The sequence below is a fragment of the Leguminivora glycinivorella genome, chromosome 26, assembly GCF_023078275.1.
Source record: "Leguminivora glycinivorella isolate SPB_JAAS2020 chromosome 26, LegGlyc_1.1, whole genome shotgun sequence".
Lineage (NCBI taxonomy): Eukaryota > Metazoa > Arthropoda > Insecta > Lepidoptera > Tortricidae > Leguminivora > Leguminivora glycinivorella.
In genome coordinates, this window is record NC_062996.1 from 6,874,831 (window position 1) to 6,897,101 (window position 22,271).

Consider the following 22,271-nt stretch of genomic DNA (forward strand, 5'->3'; position numbering starts at 1 on the left):
AAGAACACTCCCGACTAACTCCGCTTTCCATAAAAAAAAAACTGAATCTAAATCGGTTCATCCGTTCGGGAGCTACGATGCCACAAACGGACAGATACAGGGTGTAACAAAAATGGTGGTGATCTGTTTAAGGGCGTATTCAGTATCATATTCTCATCAGGAAAAAGTAGGATAAAAATTTTTTTCGCAAAAAATTTTTTTATCTTTGTATGGAGATTCGACCGATTCGCGCGGCCCGGCTCATACAAAAGTGAAAATTTTTTTTAGCGAAAAAAACATTTTCTTCTCCTTTTTCCTGATAAGAATACGATACTGAGTACGCCCTTAAGAGGCCTTATTCCTAAAGACGAGCGTTTTTTGCAAAATGGAACCTTTTTCATTCAAAATTATAAAGAAACTGTAAATGATTATTAAAAAAATGATAATGTTCCTAAAAGTACATATCTTAAGCTAGAAAGTCAATTGGTACTACTTTAAAATATGTCTTTTTATACTTCCGAAAAATCAGTTTTTTCGGAAGACGTTTTCAAATTTCGTAGTGGGATAGCTCGTTTAGAATCGTGATTGTGCTGTTAAAAATGTTATTTGGGGTAATAAATGATCACAATCCTATTTGTTATATCCTGTACGAGTTAGCTAATACTTTGACATTTTAAGATTTACTTGAAATGGTGGATAAATAACCTTCCGTATCCTCCCCATTTTTTCGATAAAAAGAGGTTTAAATTATGTATTTTTCCTGCGATTCCTGCATTTTTTGTAACTCTTAAATAATATTATCCTAAACTAGAACTTCTTATTGACCTATAAGAAAAAAATCATACATATAAGACATACTTTTCTGTCGATAGATATGTTTTTAAAACACCTAAAATTCGAATAAAAGACACTGTGCTAACGCGAGCCCGCTCAGTCTGCGCCGAGCGCTCGAAGACAACGGACCTGCGTTTGATCGTCCGGCGCACCTAGCTTTCGTAAGCAGCTCGATAGTTCCGAGAAGTGCCGTAAACTGCGACTAAACAAATCTTGATCCTTTTTACACCTTATGCAATTTTAGCATTCGACATGCTTTTCATATGATTTTTGATTTTAAGTTATACGTGAAGTTTGTTGAGAGTTTGAATTATTATTATATTTTGGGACCAGGATGAGGTTCTGGTTCTCATGATGATGGAGTCAGGCAGGAGATGTTCAACAGAACTGCTATTCTACTTATCATAACTCCACCATGTTTGGGCTCATTAGATTTGGGCTGATGAGCACCATCGATCTAGATGAGGTCCAAGGTCTCATGATGGAGTCAGGAGGTGGTCAACAGAACTGCTATTCTCCTCATCATAAACCCATCATGTTTGGGCTCATTAGATTTGGGCTGACGAGCACCATCGAACTAGATGAGGTCCAAGGTCTCATGACGGGGTCAGGAGGTGGCCAACAGAACTGCTATTCTTCTCATCATAACCCCATCATGTTCGGGCTCATTAGATTTGGGCTGACGAGCACCATCGAACTGGATGAGGTCCAAGGTCTCATGATGGAGTCAGAGGTGGTCAACAGAACAGCTATTCTCCTCATCATAACCCCATCATGTTTGGACTCATTACATTTGGGCTGACGGGCATCATCGAACTAGATGAGGTCCAAGGTCTTATGATGGAGTCAGGAGGTGGTCAACAGAACTGCTATTCTCCTCATCATAACCCCATCATGTTTGGGCTCATTAGATTTGGGCTGACGAGCACCATCGAACTAGATGAGGTCCAGGGTCTCATGATGGAGTCAGGAGGTGGCTAACAGAACTGCTATTCTCCTCATCATAACCCCATCATGTTCGGGCTCATTAGATTTGGGCTGACGAGCACCATCGAACTAGACGAGGTCCAAGTTCTCATGATGGAGTCAGGAGGTGGTCAACAGAACTGCTATTCTCCTCATCATAACCCCATCATGTTTGGGCTCATTATAAATATGTGGAAGGTCGTTAATAATAATAAATGGAAAAAATGTTTTATTAGGGTACCCCTACATGTAAAGAGGGGGCAGATATTTTTTTTCATTTCAACCCCAACGTGTGATATAGGTATAGTTAGATAGGTATTTAAAAATGAATTAGGTTTTACTAAGATCGATTTTTGATAATTTTCATATTTTCGGAAATAATCGCTCCTAAAGGAAAAAAAGTGCCCCCCCCCCCCCCCCCCTATAACTTTTGAACCATATGTTTAAAAATATGAAAAAAATCACAAAAGTAGAACTTTACAAAGACTTTCTTTGAAAATTGTTTTGAATTTTATAGGTTAGTTTTTGAGAAAAATACGGAAAACTACGGAACCCTACACTGAGCGTGGCCCATACCAACAAACATAACTAAATAAATGTCACTGTTCTGAACTTAAATGCATGCTTTTCTTACAAAAATACCAAAGTCACTATGAGTGTGCCGTTCAGATTTGAGGAGTTCGGTTCTGACCATCATCAGCAGTTCCACTGCACCAAATGTCACTGTTCTGGACGTAAGTGCATGCTGTTCTTATAAAAATACCAAAGTCACTATAAGCGTGCCGTTCAGATTTGAGGAGTTTGGTTCTGAGTGTTCTGACCATCATCAGCAGTTCCACTGCACCAAATATCACTGTTCTGGACTGGACCTAAGTGCATGATGTTCTTGTAAGAATACCAAAGTCACTATAAGTGTTCCGTTCAGATTTGAGAAGATCGGTTCTGACCATCATCAGCAGTTCCACTGCACCAAATGTCACTGTTCTGGACGAAAGTGCATGCTGTTCTTATAAAAATACCAAAGTCACTATAAGCGTGCCGTTCAGATTTGAGAAGTTCCGTTCTGGCCATCATCAGCAGTTCCACTGCACCAAATGTCACTGTTCCGTACCTAAATGCATGCTGTTCCTTTAAAAACACAAAAATCACCATACGTATGCCTTTCAGATTCGAGGAGTTCCCTCGATTACTCCAGGATCCCATCATCAGAACTGGGTTCTGAGAAAAATGGGACCAATCTGTATTCATGTACATTCAATTTTTTTTTAAATCGGTCCAGTAACAACGGAGATATCGAGGAACAAACATAAAAAAATTAAAATAAACATACAGACGAATTGAGAACTTCGCCTCAAATCTCTCAGATTTGAGGCGACGGTTAAAAAGTGACACATCATGAGCAGTTCCAATGCACCAAATGTCACTGTTCTGGACGTAAGTGCATGCTGTTCTTATAAAAATATGAAAGTCACTATAACTGTGATAATTTCCGAAAATATTAATATTATCAAAAAACGATCTTAGTAAACCCTTATTCATTTTTAAAGACCCATCCAACAATATATCACACGTTGGGGTTGGAATGAAAAAAAAAAAAACAGCCCCCACTTTACATGTAGGGGGGGTACCCTAATAAAACATTTTTTTTCCATTTTTTATTTTTGCACTTTGTTGGCGTGATTGATATACATATTGTTACTAAATTTCAGCTTTCTAGTGCTTACGGTTACTGAGATTATCCGCGGACGGACGGACGGACAGACAGACATGGCGAAACTATAGGGGTTCCTAGTTGACTACGGAACCCTAAAAAACAGAAATCACTATTAAACTATTCTCTAATTTCAAGTTCCTAACTAAAATTTTCCTAATAAAAAAAAAACAAATTGATCCCGCTACAAACTTTCACTCCCTTTTTCCCTCTACTAGGGCTGTAAATTTTCATAATCAATTCTTATCTCTTCGAAATTGTGTTAATGCAATCTATACAAATTTCGACTTTCTAGCTTTCGTAGTTTCGGCTCAGCGGTGTTGGTTGTTGAATCAATCAATTAGGAAACCTGAATTTATATATGTACATGTAGACTAATACTATACTTTTACTACATTCATATACCTTATTTCAGCAATTCCCGTCAACTTTGTACAATGCCACGTCAGCAAATTTTAATTGATCCTATTTTGTTACCAACATTTAGTAATATAATTCGACTTTCGTAAGATATATACAGGATAATTGTTATAATTAAGAAAATATAGATACTAGAGAACCTTAATGACCAAATAAAACTTAATAAAATCTCAATTCATCAACAAAATCTTGGTAACAAAATAGGAATTAATAAAAACAAATTTAACTTTTCCCTTAATTTTTGTACAAACTTTTCGAGAACTGCTGATTTACTACTACCATACCATGAATATGAAATTAAATAAAGAGTCCCCATATAAAATTGAAAATTATGTTATTAGCAATTTAATTCAAAACTATCAAGATTATTCGTGTCTGCGTTGAAACGCGCGTTGAGTTGCCGGTGCTCGCGTACCGAGCGCCAACGCCATCTATCGATGGCCGTTTCGTGAAATTGATGAGCGCTCTAAGGAATAAGGGGTCTTAAACGGATCACCACCATTTTTGTTACACTCTGTATACAGACAAACACGTTAAACTTAAAACACCCTGTCGTTTTTTCATCGTCGGAGAGTGACATAGGGTACTTTTTGTCTCTTTCTAACTAACCTCACACTTCCCCAAAAGGGGGTGGATTTTTTTTTTTTTTTAATACTACGTCGGTGGCAAACAAGTATACGGCCCGCCTGATGTAAAGCGGTCACCGTAACCTATGGACGCCTGCAACTCAAACAGTGTCACATGCGCGTTGCCCCATTAGAAACTTGTACATTCCCTTTTGCTGTGTTAAGTACACAGCAAAAAGGAGTGTACAAGTTCCAAGGAGGGTTCGAGTTGCCGACGACTCAAAGGACAATAAACGGAACAAGTTAGTTCCGTAAGTCCTCCCGTCATCAGCACACCGCACCCTCGTTGAGCTCTTATATGGAGCATTCAGCAATTTTAAATTTAACACGAGCGTCGTAGCCGCGGGCAAAACTATACTCTGTCAAACAAGTCTGTCAGTAAATAAGAACAAAGATAACCTAACCACAAAATTAATGTAAGCGTGAAAAAACACCGAGGGACACACCGGCTGATGTCGTGAGTGTTGTGTGTAGGCAAAGTGTCAACCCTAGCGCAAAAGTGAATAATCAAGAACAAGTGCGGGTAGTTCGAGAAACTCGCGCGGCTAGAAGATGTTGATGCAATTCCTCGCCAGTCTACCCGTGACCACGAACATAATGTGATGTTCGAAACGTCGGGCCAAATATAAATGTAAGTGTTTACGCGATTAAGTCCCGTTTTGTTCTAAAATAATGAGTGCAAATCGTGTTAGTCTAAATCAATACACAAAATTAAAATTTTGAAAAAACCCCCGACCGTGATATAGCTGTGGACCGATTTTCATGAAACATGGCTAAGAACACTCCCGACTAACTCAGCTTTCAGAAAAAAAAAACTAAATCTAAATCGGTTCATCCGTTCGGGAGCTACGATGCTACAGACAGACAGACAGACAGACAGACGGACAGACAGACAGACAGACACGTCAAACTTATAACATCCCTTCGTTTTTGCGTCGCGGGTTAAAAACTATTTCTCTAGCACCCTAAATAGGTTATAGGTAGGCTTTTCTATAGTAGGCTTTATATTCACAACCGGTTTTTTTGTTGTCACTCGTAGTGTCAAACCTTGTAAACAGGAATAGAATAGAATAGAAAAACGTTTATTGCAGAAACCATCATACAGCATCACATACATTTAAAAAAAAAGAGAGATCTTATGAACTAAATACTTAAAACTATATTGCTTATTACAATACAACAAAAGATGCTGATGCTGCAGATAGAGGCCACAAAAGGACTCCACTCAGCATATGCTCCAGCATATAATGCTACAGCGCTGGTCTTCCGTGAAGCCCAGGAACTAAGAAGATAGCTCAGAAAACTAAAGGCAGTGTCAATATAAGGAACAAAAAAAAGTAATTTGATTAAAATAAGGAAGTGGATAGCAATTATTTGAATAATATATAAACAGGTCTGTGAATGTATTAAATATAATATATAGTGAAATATATAAATATTACGTAGTTGATAAATAGACATCATATTTTAAACAACTATTAGGAACGGATAGTATTATGGTAAATGTCTTACCATACAAGTATTACATATTCATATCAAAAACATACCTACTTATTTAAAACTTTCTTAATGAACGTGCAAAAAAAGTACAACGTAAAAACAACCCGTAAGGTACAGCGGGTCAATTACGACTGGGGCCAATTTTCAACTGATCGACTTTTTACATGTTTTACAGTATTACCACACCTCGGACACTGGCGAATTGGCGATCAAATGTATGAAAGAGGCGCATTCCTAGCACACAGTCTGCTCGTGTTGGTGATGCTTGTATGAGTGAAATATGACAGGTTGACTGTTCGCGTTGTTTTTGACAGGCGGTAACTGTGAGGTAACCGAGAGAAGTGGGCGGAACATTCAGCGGGGAGCGGGAGTGGCCATACTGTACGATAGTACTCTTTATTATACTGAGCTATTACTGAAAACGCGTGCCATATATGACCAGTGGACATCATTTTTTATATATTTAATAATGCAAAAAATGTAAAACAAGGAAAAAAATCGAGTAGTTGAAATTTGCCCCAGTCGTAACTTATACCATTTTTCACGGAAACTACTTTTTTACAAAGTTTTTTAACTTTACTTATATATGTCATAAACTTCAATGTGTAGCGTTTAGAGACTTACCCCCTTATTCATAAACGTACTCTGAAGTTATCAAGCCGATAAAGTTCGTTTGTCCCTTTCCGACGTATTGGTGTGATAGAAAAGGACAAACGAACTTTATCGGCTTGATAAATTTAGAGTACGTTTATGAATAAGGAGGTTATTTGACAGCCAAGGATGCGTTCTTGCCAAACGATGTCGAAAGAAATGAACGCCTGTGCATAAGTCTTGAGCAAGAAAATCGCGAAGGCTATTAATACATTGTACAGATTAAGTAAAACATAATTTTTCAGTACATTATGTACAGTCAACCAATCTGAATCCTAGGCCACTGTAAAACCATTTCACAGTAAAAAACCGGCCAAGTGCGAGTCGGACTCCGAGGGTTCCGTACACTGAGAGAAATTTGCATTGTAAATTTAACAAGTTCGACTTGTTGCGGTTTATCCGTTTGAATCAGCCAAACGTATGTTTAAAACAATATGTGTCAGGTTGTTTTTATAAAATCGACTCGTTGATTCAAATATATTGCCGATTCAAATGACAAGTAGCTTGTTGTTTGAACCAAAGAGCACGTAGGCGCTATTTTAACCAAAAAACTTGTTAAACGAACATGAAAACTGATTGTATTTTCTCTCAGTGTAGGTACAAACTTTCAATAGTTAAAAGTAATCTCAAATTTCTCAGATAACTCTAAAGACTGTATACAGTATGTACGTATACTACTGATGAGTATTATTGTGTACAGCGCCATCTCTCGCACTAATTTGCGCTGTTTCTGTTCTGTTAAGGTTTTTTTTTAATTTCCAAAATACAGACGATTTTATTTTTCCTGTAATATTTAGAACCAATGTTTCGTAAAATTTTCTTATTTTTCGTCGGTAAACTTTGAGGTTACATTTTTCCTCTAAATTCTTTTTTTTCCCAGAACCGAAAGTTTGTTTGTTTGAAAGCTGAGTTAGTCGGGAGTGTTCTTAGCCATATTTCATGAAAATCGATTCACTATGTCGCGATCGGGGGTTTTTTCAAAATTTTAAGTTTATTTTAGGAACTAACCTATTACTTACTGAAATTAAAATTTCCGCAGTCGCTATAGTATTTTATGCAACTGGTGGTTAAAAGAGGTCAAAAAAGGTGAGTGGCGTGGGTGACAATTTGAGGCGAAGCCGAAAATTGTTAATAAAGACGCCACGAGCATTTTTTGACTCAGTTAAATACCGTTGCATACAATACTTTTTCTACGACCAAGCACTTATTTTGAAAGAAAATTATAAATTCAACAAATACCTACTTTCAGTCATCTTAGTTATCTAGTGGACCGCCTACGTGTGTGTGTGGATTGAGTGAGCACCTTCCGAAAATAAAAAAAAATATGCTGATCATTTAGTAAAAGTTCTAAAACAATTGTAAAACGAATCTCTGAATTTGTAAAAAGATAAATCAAAAGATACAGCCATTAACATGTGCTCACTCAGTTCTCACAAACTACCAACGAAAACAGTGAATATATTCATTTAACATATAATATTTATATACTAACATTTAGTAAAAAATAGGCCAACCTACCTCTATAAATATTAGATCACCTAGTGACGTATTAAATTTTTTACAAATAGTTTCTTATGCTCACTCAATCCACACACTTTTGAAAAGCCGAATTTTGATAAAAAACATAAGATTTAGACCGCTATTATATGTGTATAGTTTAGTAAAAGTGAAATGGGAATTTGTAAAATACAAAACGAACCACTAACGTGTCAGGTTTTTTTATAATAAATTTTTGTAAGTGCTCACTCAGTCCACACGTTTTGAGAAAGTTAAAAATGTAAATATCTTACGATTTGTAGCACCTAAGACACTCGAAAGTACTTCAACATTTAGTAAAAATTTTTACTAAATATCCACCATCTAATATTTTATATTCGTTGTCTGGTTTTAAAGATATTCAGACATAACTTTTCTCATACAAATGTATCAAGCAGGGTGACCACACTATGTCGGCTCCTGATTTTCCCCACCTTCCCATTGTCATATTGAGATTGGGGAGTTTCGTTCAATTTTGATAATAGTTTACCGGATTTGTAAGTGGGAGCGAGAAAAGAATAACTATTTCTCGCTCCCACTTACAAATCCGGTACGCTCATCTGTTAGCGCGATTAGATTACCAGGTTCTGGTTTCTTACTAGTGAAGTATTATATTCTTTGTTTCTTACCAATTATCATTCATGTCCTTTTTAATGCATGCATGTCGATATGGTTATTATCCTGACGTCGATAAAAATTACACAATACACATCATCACTAGGCCAAGAACATAACCTAAAAACAGTTTGCAGATGGATAATTAATATGGTATTAGTTTAATATTATCAAAATTAAACGAACGAAACTCCCCAATCTCAATATGACAATGGGAAGGTGGGGAAAATCAGGAGCCGACATAGTGTGGTCACCCTACTTGATACATTTGTATGAGAAAAGTTATGTCTGAATATCTTTAAAACCAGACAACGAATATAAAATATTAGATGGTGGATATTTAGTAAAAATTTTTACTAAATGTTGAAGTACTTTCGAGTGTCTTAGGTGCTACAAATCGTAAGATATTTACATTTTTAACTTTCTGAAAACGTGTGGACTGAGTGAGCACTTACAAAAATTTATTATAAAAAAACCTGACACGTTAGTGGTTCGTTTTGTATTTTACAAATTCCCATTTCACTTTTACTAAACTATACACATATAATAGCGGTCTAAATCTTATGTTTTTTATCAAAATTCGGCTTTTCAAAAGTGTGTGGATTGAGTGAGCATAAGAAACTATTTGTAAAAAATTTAATACGTCACTAGGTGATCTAATATTTATAGAGGTAGGTTGGCCTATTTTTTACTAAATGTTAGTATATAAATATTATATGTTAAATGAATATATTCACTGTTTTCGTTGGTAGTGTGTGAGAACTGAGTGAGCACATGTTAATGGCTGTATCTTTTGATTTATCTTTTTACAAATTCAGAGATTCGTTTTACAATTGTTTTAGAACTTTTACTAAATGATCAGCATATTTTTTTTTATTTTCGGAAGGTGCTCACTCAATCCACACACACACCCGCCTACCATTTTGAATATGCAGTTTGAGTGCAAACATGAAAATAAAACTGTCTATGGTATGGTTCTTTGAAGCCTGGCCACTAAGACGAACCGAGCCGAGTTTAATCGAGTTCTCATACATTTGAATGCGATTCGACGCGTCGCCAATGAACGCAGCAGAAAACGAAGGAGTCTCGACTCTGCGAATTGGTTTGTTAAGTTGGTAGCAATGTATTTACTGAACTTTAACAGCTATATCGTGCTACTGCTACTAAATGTTTTCAGGGTATAGACTAGATAGACTTGTCCTGACATCTTTTATGTAGGGTTTTAAAGTTCTATGCACGACCTTGTAACTCACGAGTAACAGTACGGGAGTAGAAAAAAAATATAATCTACAAATATATGTAGTATTAGAAGTAGTGTAGTACTATTCCCATGACTAATATTGAGAGTTTTACCGCGTACATGCCAAATTAACTATGCCAAGATACATTGAATTCATACAATTGTTGAGCTGTCACTGACTGTCACGATATTGGCACGTGTTCTAAGTATTACATAAGAATCAGGAAATCTTAAACGCATATAAAAATAGATTTTATATACAGGCTGATTTATAAAAAAGCAAAGTGTATAAATCTCATGCGCGGATCCAGGGGGGGGGTCATGGGGGTCATGACCCCCCCCTGGAGCCTGAGTTGGCCATACAAATAGACCACGTGACCCCTCCTGGGGCCCCGGGCCTTTACCACGTGACCCCCCCCTGGGCACGAAGCTGGATCCGCGCTTGATAAATCTATGTAACATAATATTATATTATAGGGCAATCTCATATTTGCCAGTCGCTTTTCGGTGAAGGAAAACATCGTGAGGAAACCGGACTAATTCCAATAAGGTCTAGTTACCCTTCGGGTTGGAAGGTCAGATGGCAGTCGCTTTCGTAAAAACTAGTGCCTACGCCAAATCTTGGGATTAGTTGTCAAAGCGAACCCCAGGCTCCTATGAGCCGTGGCAAATGCCGGGATAACGCAAGGAGGATGATGATTCTCATAGATTGACCGAGTTCCACGGTAAGCTCAAGAAGGCTTGTGTTGTGGCACAGTATAATAAAGAGTAATATACTACTCCCGCTCTCGGTTACCTCACGGTTACCGTCTGTCAAAATCGCGACGTCGACCTGTCATATCTCACTCATACAAGCATGGTACGCGTTCACCTACACGAGCTTAGACTGTGTGCTCTGTTTGTGTGTGTGTCTGTCTGTGACATCGTAGCTCCCGAACGGATGAACCGATTTAGATTTAGTTTTTTGTTTGAAAGCTGAATTAATCGGGAGTGTTCTTAGGCATGGGGAAAAGTTTTGTGTTACACACGGGTGCAAGTGTATTTTACTTCTCGTGTACCTATTGAAAAACTCGCTAAGTTCAGGATTCTATTCTCGCTTTTTTTATATGCATTATAATTTGCTTTGTTTATATGCATAATTATATGATTTAAATTGTATTTTCACCCGAGTGTAACACAAAACTTTTCCCCTCACTATAGCGAGGAAACTACAACGCAAAAAATGCGTTTATCACTGCTTCCAGTAGTTCCACAGGTGGTAAATCATCTTTATTACTAGATTCACCTAATTTTATCAATTTTAAAGCAGTTAATTTTACTTTATTCAAGGTCCAATTACTTTACCCACTTGTGGATAAAATGCGTTTTTACCCGCTGGTATTAAAGGACAAAACAAGAATTTTATTTCAATTTCATAGAAAGAAATAGATCGGTTGCAATTGACCCCCAGTCGAAATTGCCCTGCTGTACCTTACCCAGTTGTCGATACGGTTCAATTTATTGATATATTATTAGACACATAATTACGTGATATCGGAGTTGTATATGTTATCAAATTAACTAGTTGATATTTCAGTTGTTTATTATCTCATTGTATCCATATGTATTAGTACTATTTTGTTGGTATTAACCTTCAAGTATTTTGGAATGTGTAAATTTTACATTTCCGTAATAATTAACTATTGTAATAATAACTCAAGGTAACAAAATATATGTAAAAACAGTTCGTAAGTATTGATATTTTTAAACATTCTTTATTTACATGAACATATTTACATAATTATATAAGAAACTAAGACTAAACTTAAAAGCTAGCTAATGTCTAAAATAGGCCCTTGAGGCATTGTACCAAGGATACTAGCGACATTTCCTCGCTGTATCGCAATGCTGATACGTTGTGCGAGGAAGTCGCCAGCTCTTCGGTCACCAGTTACCTCAACCAGACGCTTCGCGATTTCTGTGAATAACTTGTTCGCGCTGGGACCCCATGGACCTAGAGTTTCTACGCCAAAAGGTACAAAAAGGTATTCTTTGCCAAGACTTTTGTATTTATTACGTTTGATGTTTTTAATTTTTAATTTCTTATGCTCTTTAGTATGTACGTTTCTGCACTAGATCATTTTGTTTTCCAGGCACTTATACCTGGGTGAATCAACTTTTCTCTGCCAGCAAAATTACGCATACTTCGACTACATGTGGTCAGAAAATTGAATTTGTATTTAGTGTAATTTAATTAGTTTATACTTATTATATTAAAAACAGATATACAAGCTATGCAATACATCATGTTTTTATAGGATTTGCTATTTTATTACTTTATTTCGAGCAGTGACCCAGTGGACATAGCTGTCCCTCACTTTTGTATGAAAAAAGTGTCTCTTCCACTGGGTCACATATAGATTTAATTGTAAATGTTTTTTTTTTTTAATTATTCCCTTAATGTAAAATAAAAATAAGGATCTTTATTCACGATGGCCAGGTTAAAACTCACAAAAGTAGAGCTAATAATAAGTATGGGCAATTTTTGCAAAAAGCAAGAAAAAGTTGATTCACCCACCTACGTTATTTACGGCTAAAAATGAAAATGTGGTTTTAAATTTTTAATTATTTTTTTATACGTCATCATCATCCTCCTTGCGTTATCCCGGCATTTGCCACGGCTCATAGGAGCCTGGGGTCCGCATAGACAACTAATCCCAAGATTTGGCGTAGGCACTAGTTTTACGAAAGCGACTGCCATCTGACCTTCCAACCCGAAGGGTAACAGGCCTTATTGGAATTAGTCCGGTTTCCTCACGATGTTTTCCTTCACCGAAAAGCGATTGGCAAATATCAAAATACATTTCGCACATAGTTCTGAAAAACTCAGTGGTACGAGCTGGGTTCGAACCCGCGACCTTCGGATCGAGAGTCGCACGCTCTTACCGCTAGGCCACCAGCGCTTCTTATACATATTTTTTTACACATATTCCATAGTAATATTTAACTTCACTCATAATTTAAGAACTAAACGCGATTAAGTCCCGTTTAGTTCTAAAATTATTTGACTTCACATTAAAAAAAAAACAATAATTTTACTTAACTAAATTTAAATGAATTCTATGCAACTTGATGCTTCATGCTTTTTTTATATATTTTACTTTCTTCGTATTTGAAATGAAAAGTATTTAACTCAAGTGGCTAAAACACTGAAAGAAAAACATCTCTTAATTTCCCTAGTTCACTAACATTTCAGACGTCAATGCGATATATCCTTCCCTTTCACACTTTAACCACAGAACCAGTAAAGGATAGAGACAGAAAGCTTTGGACTCTGCCCTCAGTTACGTACATAAGTTGATAAATATACAAATTACATTGTTACCGAGCCGGGTTTGAACCTGTGACCTTTGCTGCATTACGTACAATGCGACGACAGTATATAATAAACATACTCGTATGTGACGTTCTCAAGAAAAAGATACTGTCTAATATATGTCATCGCTTGTTATAAAGACGCGCTGACGGGTCTGACTGTTTATTTGGGTGAATCAACTTATTCTTGCTTGTTATTGCCATGGTTGACCCGACATGGCCCGACGCAAAAACGATGGGGTGTTATAAGTTTGACGTGTCTGTCTGTCTGTCTGTGTGTGTGTCTGTCTGTGGCATCGTAGCTAACGAACGGATGAACCGAACCGATTTAGATTTAGTTTTTTTTGTCTGAAAGCTGAATTAGTCGGGAGTGTTCTTAGCCATGTTTCATGAAAATCGGTCCACTATGTCGCGGTCGGGGGTTTTTTCAACAGAGCGACGAATTGACGTGATTTTTTAAGTGGAGATAGTTGAAAGGATGGAGAGTGACATAGGCTACTTTTTGTCTCTTTCTAACGCGAGCGAAGCCGCGGGCAAAAACTAGTAATAATATAAATGAATATAAGGATAACCTGTATTTTGAATTTCTAGTTTGGCTAAGCTAGCTCTTATAAATTAAACCGTATAGTATATTAGGGAACTTTACTTGCCTCTAACGAAAAAACATTTCTCAAAATCAAGTGCATGTCTTCGTAAATTTTTGATATAGGTAGTATTCGTAGGTATCAGTGGCGGCTGGTGAAAATTTCTGCTATATAGGCAACACTGAGCAAAAAACCTACCTTAACACAAGGTATTTTACTAGTACCTAATCAGGGTGGCTAGCCGAATGGCACAATCGCTCACGAAACGCTCACGAAACGAAGCGCTAGTAGATATCTATCTCTATCGCGCTTGCGTATTGGCGCGACAGAGCCAGCGGCGTATCGCTTTCGTTTGGCGTCGGAGAAATGCCATTCGGCTACGGGGCCAGTTTTAGGCAAGCCGGTGGGAATCGGCTTGTATGGACCAGCCGCTGCTATATACCTCGAGTTCGAGATTGTTTTCTACAATATTTTCTTCAACGAAAACTGGTGATAATATGTACGTATAGTCACCGGCATAAAGAAGTAATGATTTCTGTACCTTGTCGCTTTTAATCGTTTGGTAATTTCGTATGACATTTCAAACAACACGTTAAAATGACAAGGTACAGAAATCACCACATATTTATGCCGGTGACTGTAAACGACTTCACACCTGATTTTTGTATACAAGTGTCATAATAAAAAGTTTTTCATCACATTTGCTGTTTAAAGGTATCCTTGCGTCTACGTGTACTGAAGCATAATATACCATTTTATTCCCAAGGGAATAATGGATTTAGTTTTAAAAATTAATACTATCCGTACAATACCTCAGGCAAAGGATGTTTCAATCAGCCAAGGATTTTTTTTGCACAACTAAAATTTGACTATTTAGCTATAAAAAAAATTTATACTCTATGAAAAATGCATTTTATTTATGTTTTACAATTATTTCAGTGTATTTTACCTATATTTTGTAAATTTCACGTAGATAAATCGTTATAATTTGCAATCTGGCAGGAAATTGTGACGGCCATCTCGATCGCGTTGCCATAGCAACGGGCAGTACAACACCGCCATTCATTGAAGGTTTTGCCTTATGATTTTTTTTTCTCTGTATTTTCCTCTCAAATGTGATGAAAAATATTGTGTGTAACTCAGGAGGTAAGGATTTTGTAAACTCGTGTCTAAAACTCTCTCCAGCCTGCGGCTGTCACGAGTTTTAACACTCGTCGACAAAATCCCTCTTACCTCGGGATTGTTGCACAATATACTATTAATTATGTACACTTCTAACTTCTAAGCCTAGGTTATTATGATTATTGATTTGTTGCCAACAATAATATTCCACAAACCCGTATACATGATTATACTATAAGTTTTTTTGCAAAAAAAAATCATTTTTGGCACAAGCTTTTATCGTTGACTGTACCTTTCTTTCAACAGTCATCTATTGCTCTCCGAGACGTTTCTAAAAACCCCTTGCTCGATGGGGATACGACGTTTCATGACAGAGTTCCTATGACCACCTTTCTGCTCCATCATCAGATCAGCTCCATGATACCATAATATTGCATTGTCACGTGATTTACATATGTGTGCAAAATTTCAGCTCAATCGGAAACAGGGAAGTGGGTCAAATTTCAGATTCAACGTTTTGACGCACACTAACATACTAACAAGGCAAGTTGAATAAAAGCTTGTAATTATTTATAGTATTTAATTGGATATATTAACTACTTGTGTAACACTGAATTGCATCAACAATATCAACACAACAGCTCAATAAAACTCCTTATAGTTCAGAAATTTGTTAAAAAGTTCTCAGAAATTTCATAAACCCCCAGATGAATTTCACCATAAATTAAATATAACAAGATCATACCATCCCATACATTAAAATGCGACCGCCTACGAACGCGCTTACACTCCACACAAAAAAATGCCTTGTTGCCACCGATTATTTGTAGATTGGCATTAAGTGTCAATTCCGAGCCGCAAATCTATGCCAAAAGTGACACTTAACGCCATCTACAAGTATAATCGAAAGCTACAAGACATTTTTTTTGTGGCGCATTCTATGTGCGGTGGAGTGTAAGCGCGGTCTTAGTGCGTTTTCACATTATCCGATCCGATATCGGATGTCGGAAGGATTTCAATAGAAAAAATCCAAGATGGCGCCTGTAATGTATGGGATATTGGTCCGACATCCGATATCGGATCGGATAATGTGAAAACGCACTTAGGCGGTCGCATTTTAATGTATGGGATGGTATGATCTTGTTATATTTAATTTATGATTTCACTTACTCCTACTATTAGGTACTGGTCCTAATACCAAAAGCGAGTAAAAACGAACAAAAGATAGTCGTTCACGTGTAAATAAAAGAGAGAGCGAGCTATTTGTAGATCATAGCTCGGCTATCGGTGGGACCAGTAGGCCTAGCACATCTCGGCTACGAACACAGATGTCATATAAACCATAGATCAAGCAAATGTATCTACTTAGCGTGTCAAATGAACTCAGTGAAATCCACTGAGTTGTCCGTCTTTAATCGCAGCTTGCAGCTTTCGGGCGTCAATTTTTGTAAGTTGAAGTCAACAAAAACATTAAAAATGCCTCGTTACATGATATTTAATTGCAACAACATAAAACTTATCAACACTCAAGGACCTGAGACATATTTAAAATCACAGGCAAGTAACAACTTCAGTACAAAATCTGACACGCTCGGCCGCCATACAAATAAATGAACTCGTTTCTTCTATCTAAATCTAATTCTGTGGCTACGAACTATAACTCTCGGTGGGACCAGTAGGCCTAGCGCATGATTGCCGCGAGAGTATGTCGCCGCGAGATAGATGACACGTCTTTGTCTAATTGTATTAATGACATAAGGACGGGTTAGTTTATCTCGCGGCGACATACTCTCGCGGCAATCATGTGCTAACCCTACAGTGCCTTAAACCTGTTACCATAAGCAGCCCATAGAAGACCATTTCGCTGGACAATAAAATACATACATAAACTCTGGCCTGTGTTCTCAAAAGGGTTAACAGACACATAGAACTGCTTAAATTTCACTCTTAGCAAAACTCGAGGGTTGAAAGAAAGGGCTACAGGACAACGCAGTGGTGAGGTTAAAGTTAAAACACACCGATCCCAGTGCGCTCTTAACGAACGGACAAAATTAAAATTTTGAAAAACCCCCGACCGCGACATAGTAGACCGATTTTCATGAAACATGGCTGAGAACACTCCCGACTAACTCAGCTTTCAGACAACAAAAACAAAATCTAAATCGGTTCATCCGTTCGGGAGCTACGATGCCACAGACAGACACACACACAGACAGACAGACAAACAGACAGACAGACAGACACGTCAAACTTATAACACCCCGTCGTTTTTGCGTCGGGGGTGTTGAAACGGAGTGGGTTTAGTGGGTAGGGCCGTTTCCCCCTCTCGCCAGGAGAGGGGAAAACGGCGAGTCTCACACAGCGTGCGCAACTGTATTCCCACTCCATGAAAAAAGGGGGTTGAAAGACAACGAAATTGTGATATGTAGCAGTGGCGTGGCGTGAAAATTTTCGTAGGTACAGCCGGAGGGGTTTTCGGGAACTGTTTTGTATAGGTAGACTTCTAAAGAAACTGGACAATTTTAGGGAACCCGTGGGGAATCGAGTTGTATCGACGCTATGCCACTGATATGCAGTGACAGTTTGCTTGGTTGCTAGCCCATTGCCCACACCACGCATAACCCAATATCATCAGCCTGCCATTTATTCACTACAGTAACCTTTTGCCTTCCGAGGCCGGTATCGTCCCGTGACCTGATAGTCTGTAGGCTGATTTAGACTCTTTGACCTAAGTATGTGATGTAATTTAATGCAAATATTTCTATTCAAGTGTTAGACTAAAATAAACTCTTATTAGAATACTCCGGGGGTTCGTGTATCTATTTATAACTTTGTTTTTTGTAAGATAGTTACCAAGCTAGAAATTCAAAATACAGGTTATCTTATCCTTATTTTAATTTATAGTATTATAAAGAGGCCAAGTGTATAATTTGGATGTAATGTAATGGAATGTACACTAACACTCTGGATTTTTTTCCGAAATAAAATTATTGAATTGAATTGAATAAACAAAAATAAATCCATAATTGAACATGAACATCTACGGATCGATGTTGCCCAGAATCAATTATTTATTTTATCGTTTATTGTAATTCCTAAGTTTTAAAATGTTTTTCAAATTATGTTTTCATTATCCAAGTAATAAAAACTCTATTAAGAACTTACTTGATGAATAGTAATAACTCCAGTTTGCTGCTTCATATTGAATAAATTATTAATAAATAATTAACACTAATATCACAGATTGAATAAATAACAGCACAAATATCACAAGTCACTCATCCTCCAACTCGAAAGCATCAACTAAACTTCTCAGCAACTTTTTTATGGAATAATCTAGAATTTTGCATAGAAAAAAATTGTAGTAGACGAATATGTAGGTTATTTGTATAATGAGGCGCGGGTCTGGCATGCGTCCGCTAGCCGCGACGGCTGAGGAGCGACTGAGCGTTTTCTGTTGACTTTGAGCGCTTTTCTTGCGTACGCGCAAGTTTATTTGTTTACACGCATGGTCGGGGTGGACACGGGGTGACTAGCTATCAGTGGCAAAATTGTGCATGTTTTAATTAGATAACTGGGGTTATGAGTGAAAACGAGCGTGATCAGACTAAATGTCACTGTCGACACCGTGCCGTGATGCTTGATAGGATAGTTAAGAGGATACGGTAGCGAAAATGCTAAAATGGAAAGGAGCCCTTTCAACTTGGGAATTTTAGTTAAATATACAAGTGTTATTAACTAGATTTATCGAAAAAAAATTAGTTAAATATACAAGTGTTATTAACTAGATTTATCGAAAAAAAATTGTCCATTAAGAACAACTCAGACAAAAGATATTTCAAAAAATCTTTAAAATCGAGGTTCCGCTCTCGACTCTTTCCTCCTTCAAAACTTAATCAATCGGAAGGAAATTTGAGAATCTGAATAACAATGAAATAATCTATTTTCCGTTTAGCTTTTTTGGTTATTTGTTACCAATCTTGAGTATCACACCTTTTTTGCGCCTCAATGAAAAAGACCGTTTTTGGAAATTTTTGATTGGCTCTAGAGTCTTTAAAAAGCAGAATATCAAAAAAATCAAAACGATCCGACACAGATAAAAATGATAACAATCTGTGTTGAATAAATCATTGCTCTATCTTAAAAAACCAGGGAGGAAATAGTCAAGAGCGTTTGTATGGAGAATTGACCCCTACCGTATCGTCTTAATGAAGGGGTTACTAATGTATTACCGAAAGTTATTTGCCAGATTTTCACATCCCAAACAATGTATACCAAAAATTTAAAAGGCAACTCATCATTTCCCAACTTATCGTGTGACATATACATATTTGCCAAAATAATGATATCCAAATAAATATTTAGACATTTCCTTACTTTGGCAATGTTCATTTTACCAAACTTCAATTAATCAAAATGATTAATTGCCAACCAATATTATCCCAACAGAAAAAAAGCCAAATCTAACATTTGGTAAAACATTTCTTGGGCATTTTTTATTTTAACAAACCTTGTTTACTCAAACCGAGTAGTTGACAAAAATATAAATAAACCACATTTACTTTGACATTTTTTTATATAACCAAATCTTAACGTATTCGAAATAAACCTACTTTTTAGTAACATTTTGTGTGGGGGTCGCAGTTCTAACCTAACCTAAACCTACTTTCTTCGCTACAGTTTTGTGTAGGGGTCGCAGTTCTAACCTAACCTAACCTAACCTAACCTAAACCTTCTTTATTTAGCAACAGTTTTGTGTGGGGGTCGCAGTTCGAACCTAACCTAAACCTACATTCTTAGCAAAGTTTTGCGTGGGGGTCGCAGTTCTAACCTAACCTAAACCTACTTTCTTAGCAACAGTTTTGTGTGGGGGTCGCAGTTCGAACCTAACCTAAACCTACATTCTTAGCAAAGTTTTGCGTGGGGGTCGCAGTTCTAACCTAACCTAAACCTACTTTCTTAGCAACATTTTGTGTGGGGGTCGCAGTTTTAACCTAACCTAAACCTACTTTCTTAGCAACAGTTTTGTGTGGGGGTCGCAGTTCTAACCTAACCTAAACCTACTTTCTTCGCTACAGTTTTGTGTAGGGTTCGCAGTTCTAACCTAACCTAAACCTACTGTTTTAGCAACATTTTGTGTGGGGGTCGCAGTTCTTACCTAACCTAAACCTACTTTATTTAGCAACAGTTTTGTGTGGGGGTCGCAGTCAACCTAAACCTACTTTTAGGTTTTTGGGCTATGTTTAGGTTTTTAAAGATTATTTGACTCGTCATAATTATGGTATTTTCGTCAAAAGTGTTTGTGGGAAGCAAACGTGTAAGTAGTTGTTAAAATCTGTTTGGGAAATGAAATTCGGTAAATGAAAACAATCATGTTAAAACACTTGTCAAAAATTGGTTTTGCATAGTGTGTTTTTAAGGAAAAATTTTTTTACTAAACAAATTATTTGACTAAATAATTTTGTCCAGTAATTAATTTGACGAAAGTAAAGTTGAGCAAACTTTTCTAGTCAAAGTGGAACATTTGCGAAATTAACAGTTGGGGTTATAAAAGTTGCATTACAACAGTTTGGGAAATTATCATTTGACGGATTTTAACGTTGTCAAATGTTATTATGGGAAAGATTGAGTTGACAAACGTGTAGTTGGCAAAATTCGTTTGGGAAATGAAATTCGACAAAAAAATCTTCGGTAAATTAAAAGGATCCCCTTAAGGAAGATGTAAAAAAAACCGACATAACCTCAAGTTGCCCGGACATGTAAAAAAGGGTCTTCCCTTTTATTTTAATGTTATTTAGCCTCTTGACCTTTAAAAATCTCGATGTTTAGATTGATGAAAATCAGCACATTTCAAACTTTATTTGAACTTGGTTGAACTATTCTAGATTTGTAGTTCCTTATATTCTTATTCTATTCTTACGGTTAAGATTATGGTTAATCTCTGGATTAAGAAGTAGATGATGACCTTAAATATTGATTTAACTTTTAAGTTAAAATGAGTCTAGGGTGCACTCGGCCGGTGTAGGCACTAAATTTTACTCCTCTAGGCATGGAATGTCACATAAACTAATAAACAAGCAAAAACGAATGTTATTCTAAAATGTGAACAAGGCCTTAGGTGGCCTAGTCAATGTGTTATTTTTTAAGATTTTGTAACTCATTTTGTAACAATTTGGCCTTTGAACTCGTGAAAATTTGTGGAAAACCCACCAGTTGAAATACAGGGAACTTAAAGCAATACCTACCATCACCGTTGGTGGGTCTTATAGGTTCGAAATAAAGTCTAGAGGTACAAGGTGTAACAACTGTTTTAAATAGAAAAAATAAATGCAAAATTGTAGGACGCAATAAATTATGGAATCTTGGCTTTTGACAACTCTCGCGTCTCTTAACTAAGTCTAGCGTTTTGTACACATATTTAAAGTAGTAGAAAGTTTGTTCTCTGTAAGGATGTTCAACAAACAGTCCCCTGGCAATGATTTTTTGAAATATTTATTAATGAAATCCTAAATAGTTAGTATAATTTAATAAAACCCATTTGCCTTAATTAAATTATACAAACTATTTCTGATTTTATAAATAAATATTTTAAAAAATCATTGCCAGGGGACTGTTTGTTGAACATCCTTACAGAGAATCACCCATCAATCTATAAATACGCGATAAATAACATTTTCCCCTCACTAGCTCGGAAACACGTGTCCTTCAATGCCAGCGGGTTTAAACGCATTTTATCCACTAATGGATAAAGTAATTTGACCTTGAATATAATGAAATTTTCTACTTCAAAATTGATGAAGGTGGGTGAATCTAGTGATGAAGATGATTTACCACCTGTGGAACTACTGGAAGCAGTAATATACTCGTTTTTTGCGTTGTACTTTCCTGGCTATAGTGAGGAGAAAAGTTGGGAAAGAGGGGGGATGTATTTTTCCCCTCACTAGCTCGGAAACACGTGTTTTGTCCTTTAATACCAGCGGGTAAAAACGCATTTTATCCACTAGTGGTTAAAGTAAGGTCAAAACCTTGAATAGAGGCAAATTTTCTGCTTTAAAATTGATAAAAGTGGGTTAATCTAGTGATGAAGATGGTTTACCACCTGTGGAACTACTGGAAGCAGTAATATACTCGTC

At 36.8% G+C, this 22,271-nt stretch overlaps 1 protein-coding gene across 1 annotated transcript in view; it reads right to left on the bottom strand.

The window, feature by feature from the left end:
* The window catches only part of LOC125239869 (pantothenate kinase 3), a 51,095-nt gene extending 32,530 nt beyond the window's left edge, over positions 1 to 18,565 (bottom strand). The window contains 1 exon segment of the mRNA XM_048147595.1: positions 18,304 to 18,565. Within this exon segment, the coding sequence (XP_048003552.1) occupies positions 18,304 to 18,339 (36 nt within the window). The 5' untranslated portion in view covers positions 18,340 to 18,565.
* Positions 18,566 to 22,271: the final 3,706 nt, after the last annotated feature.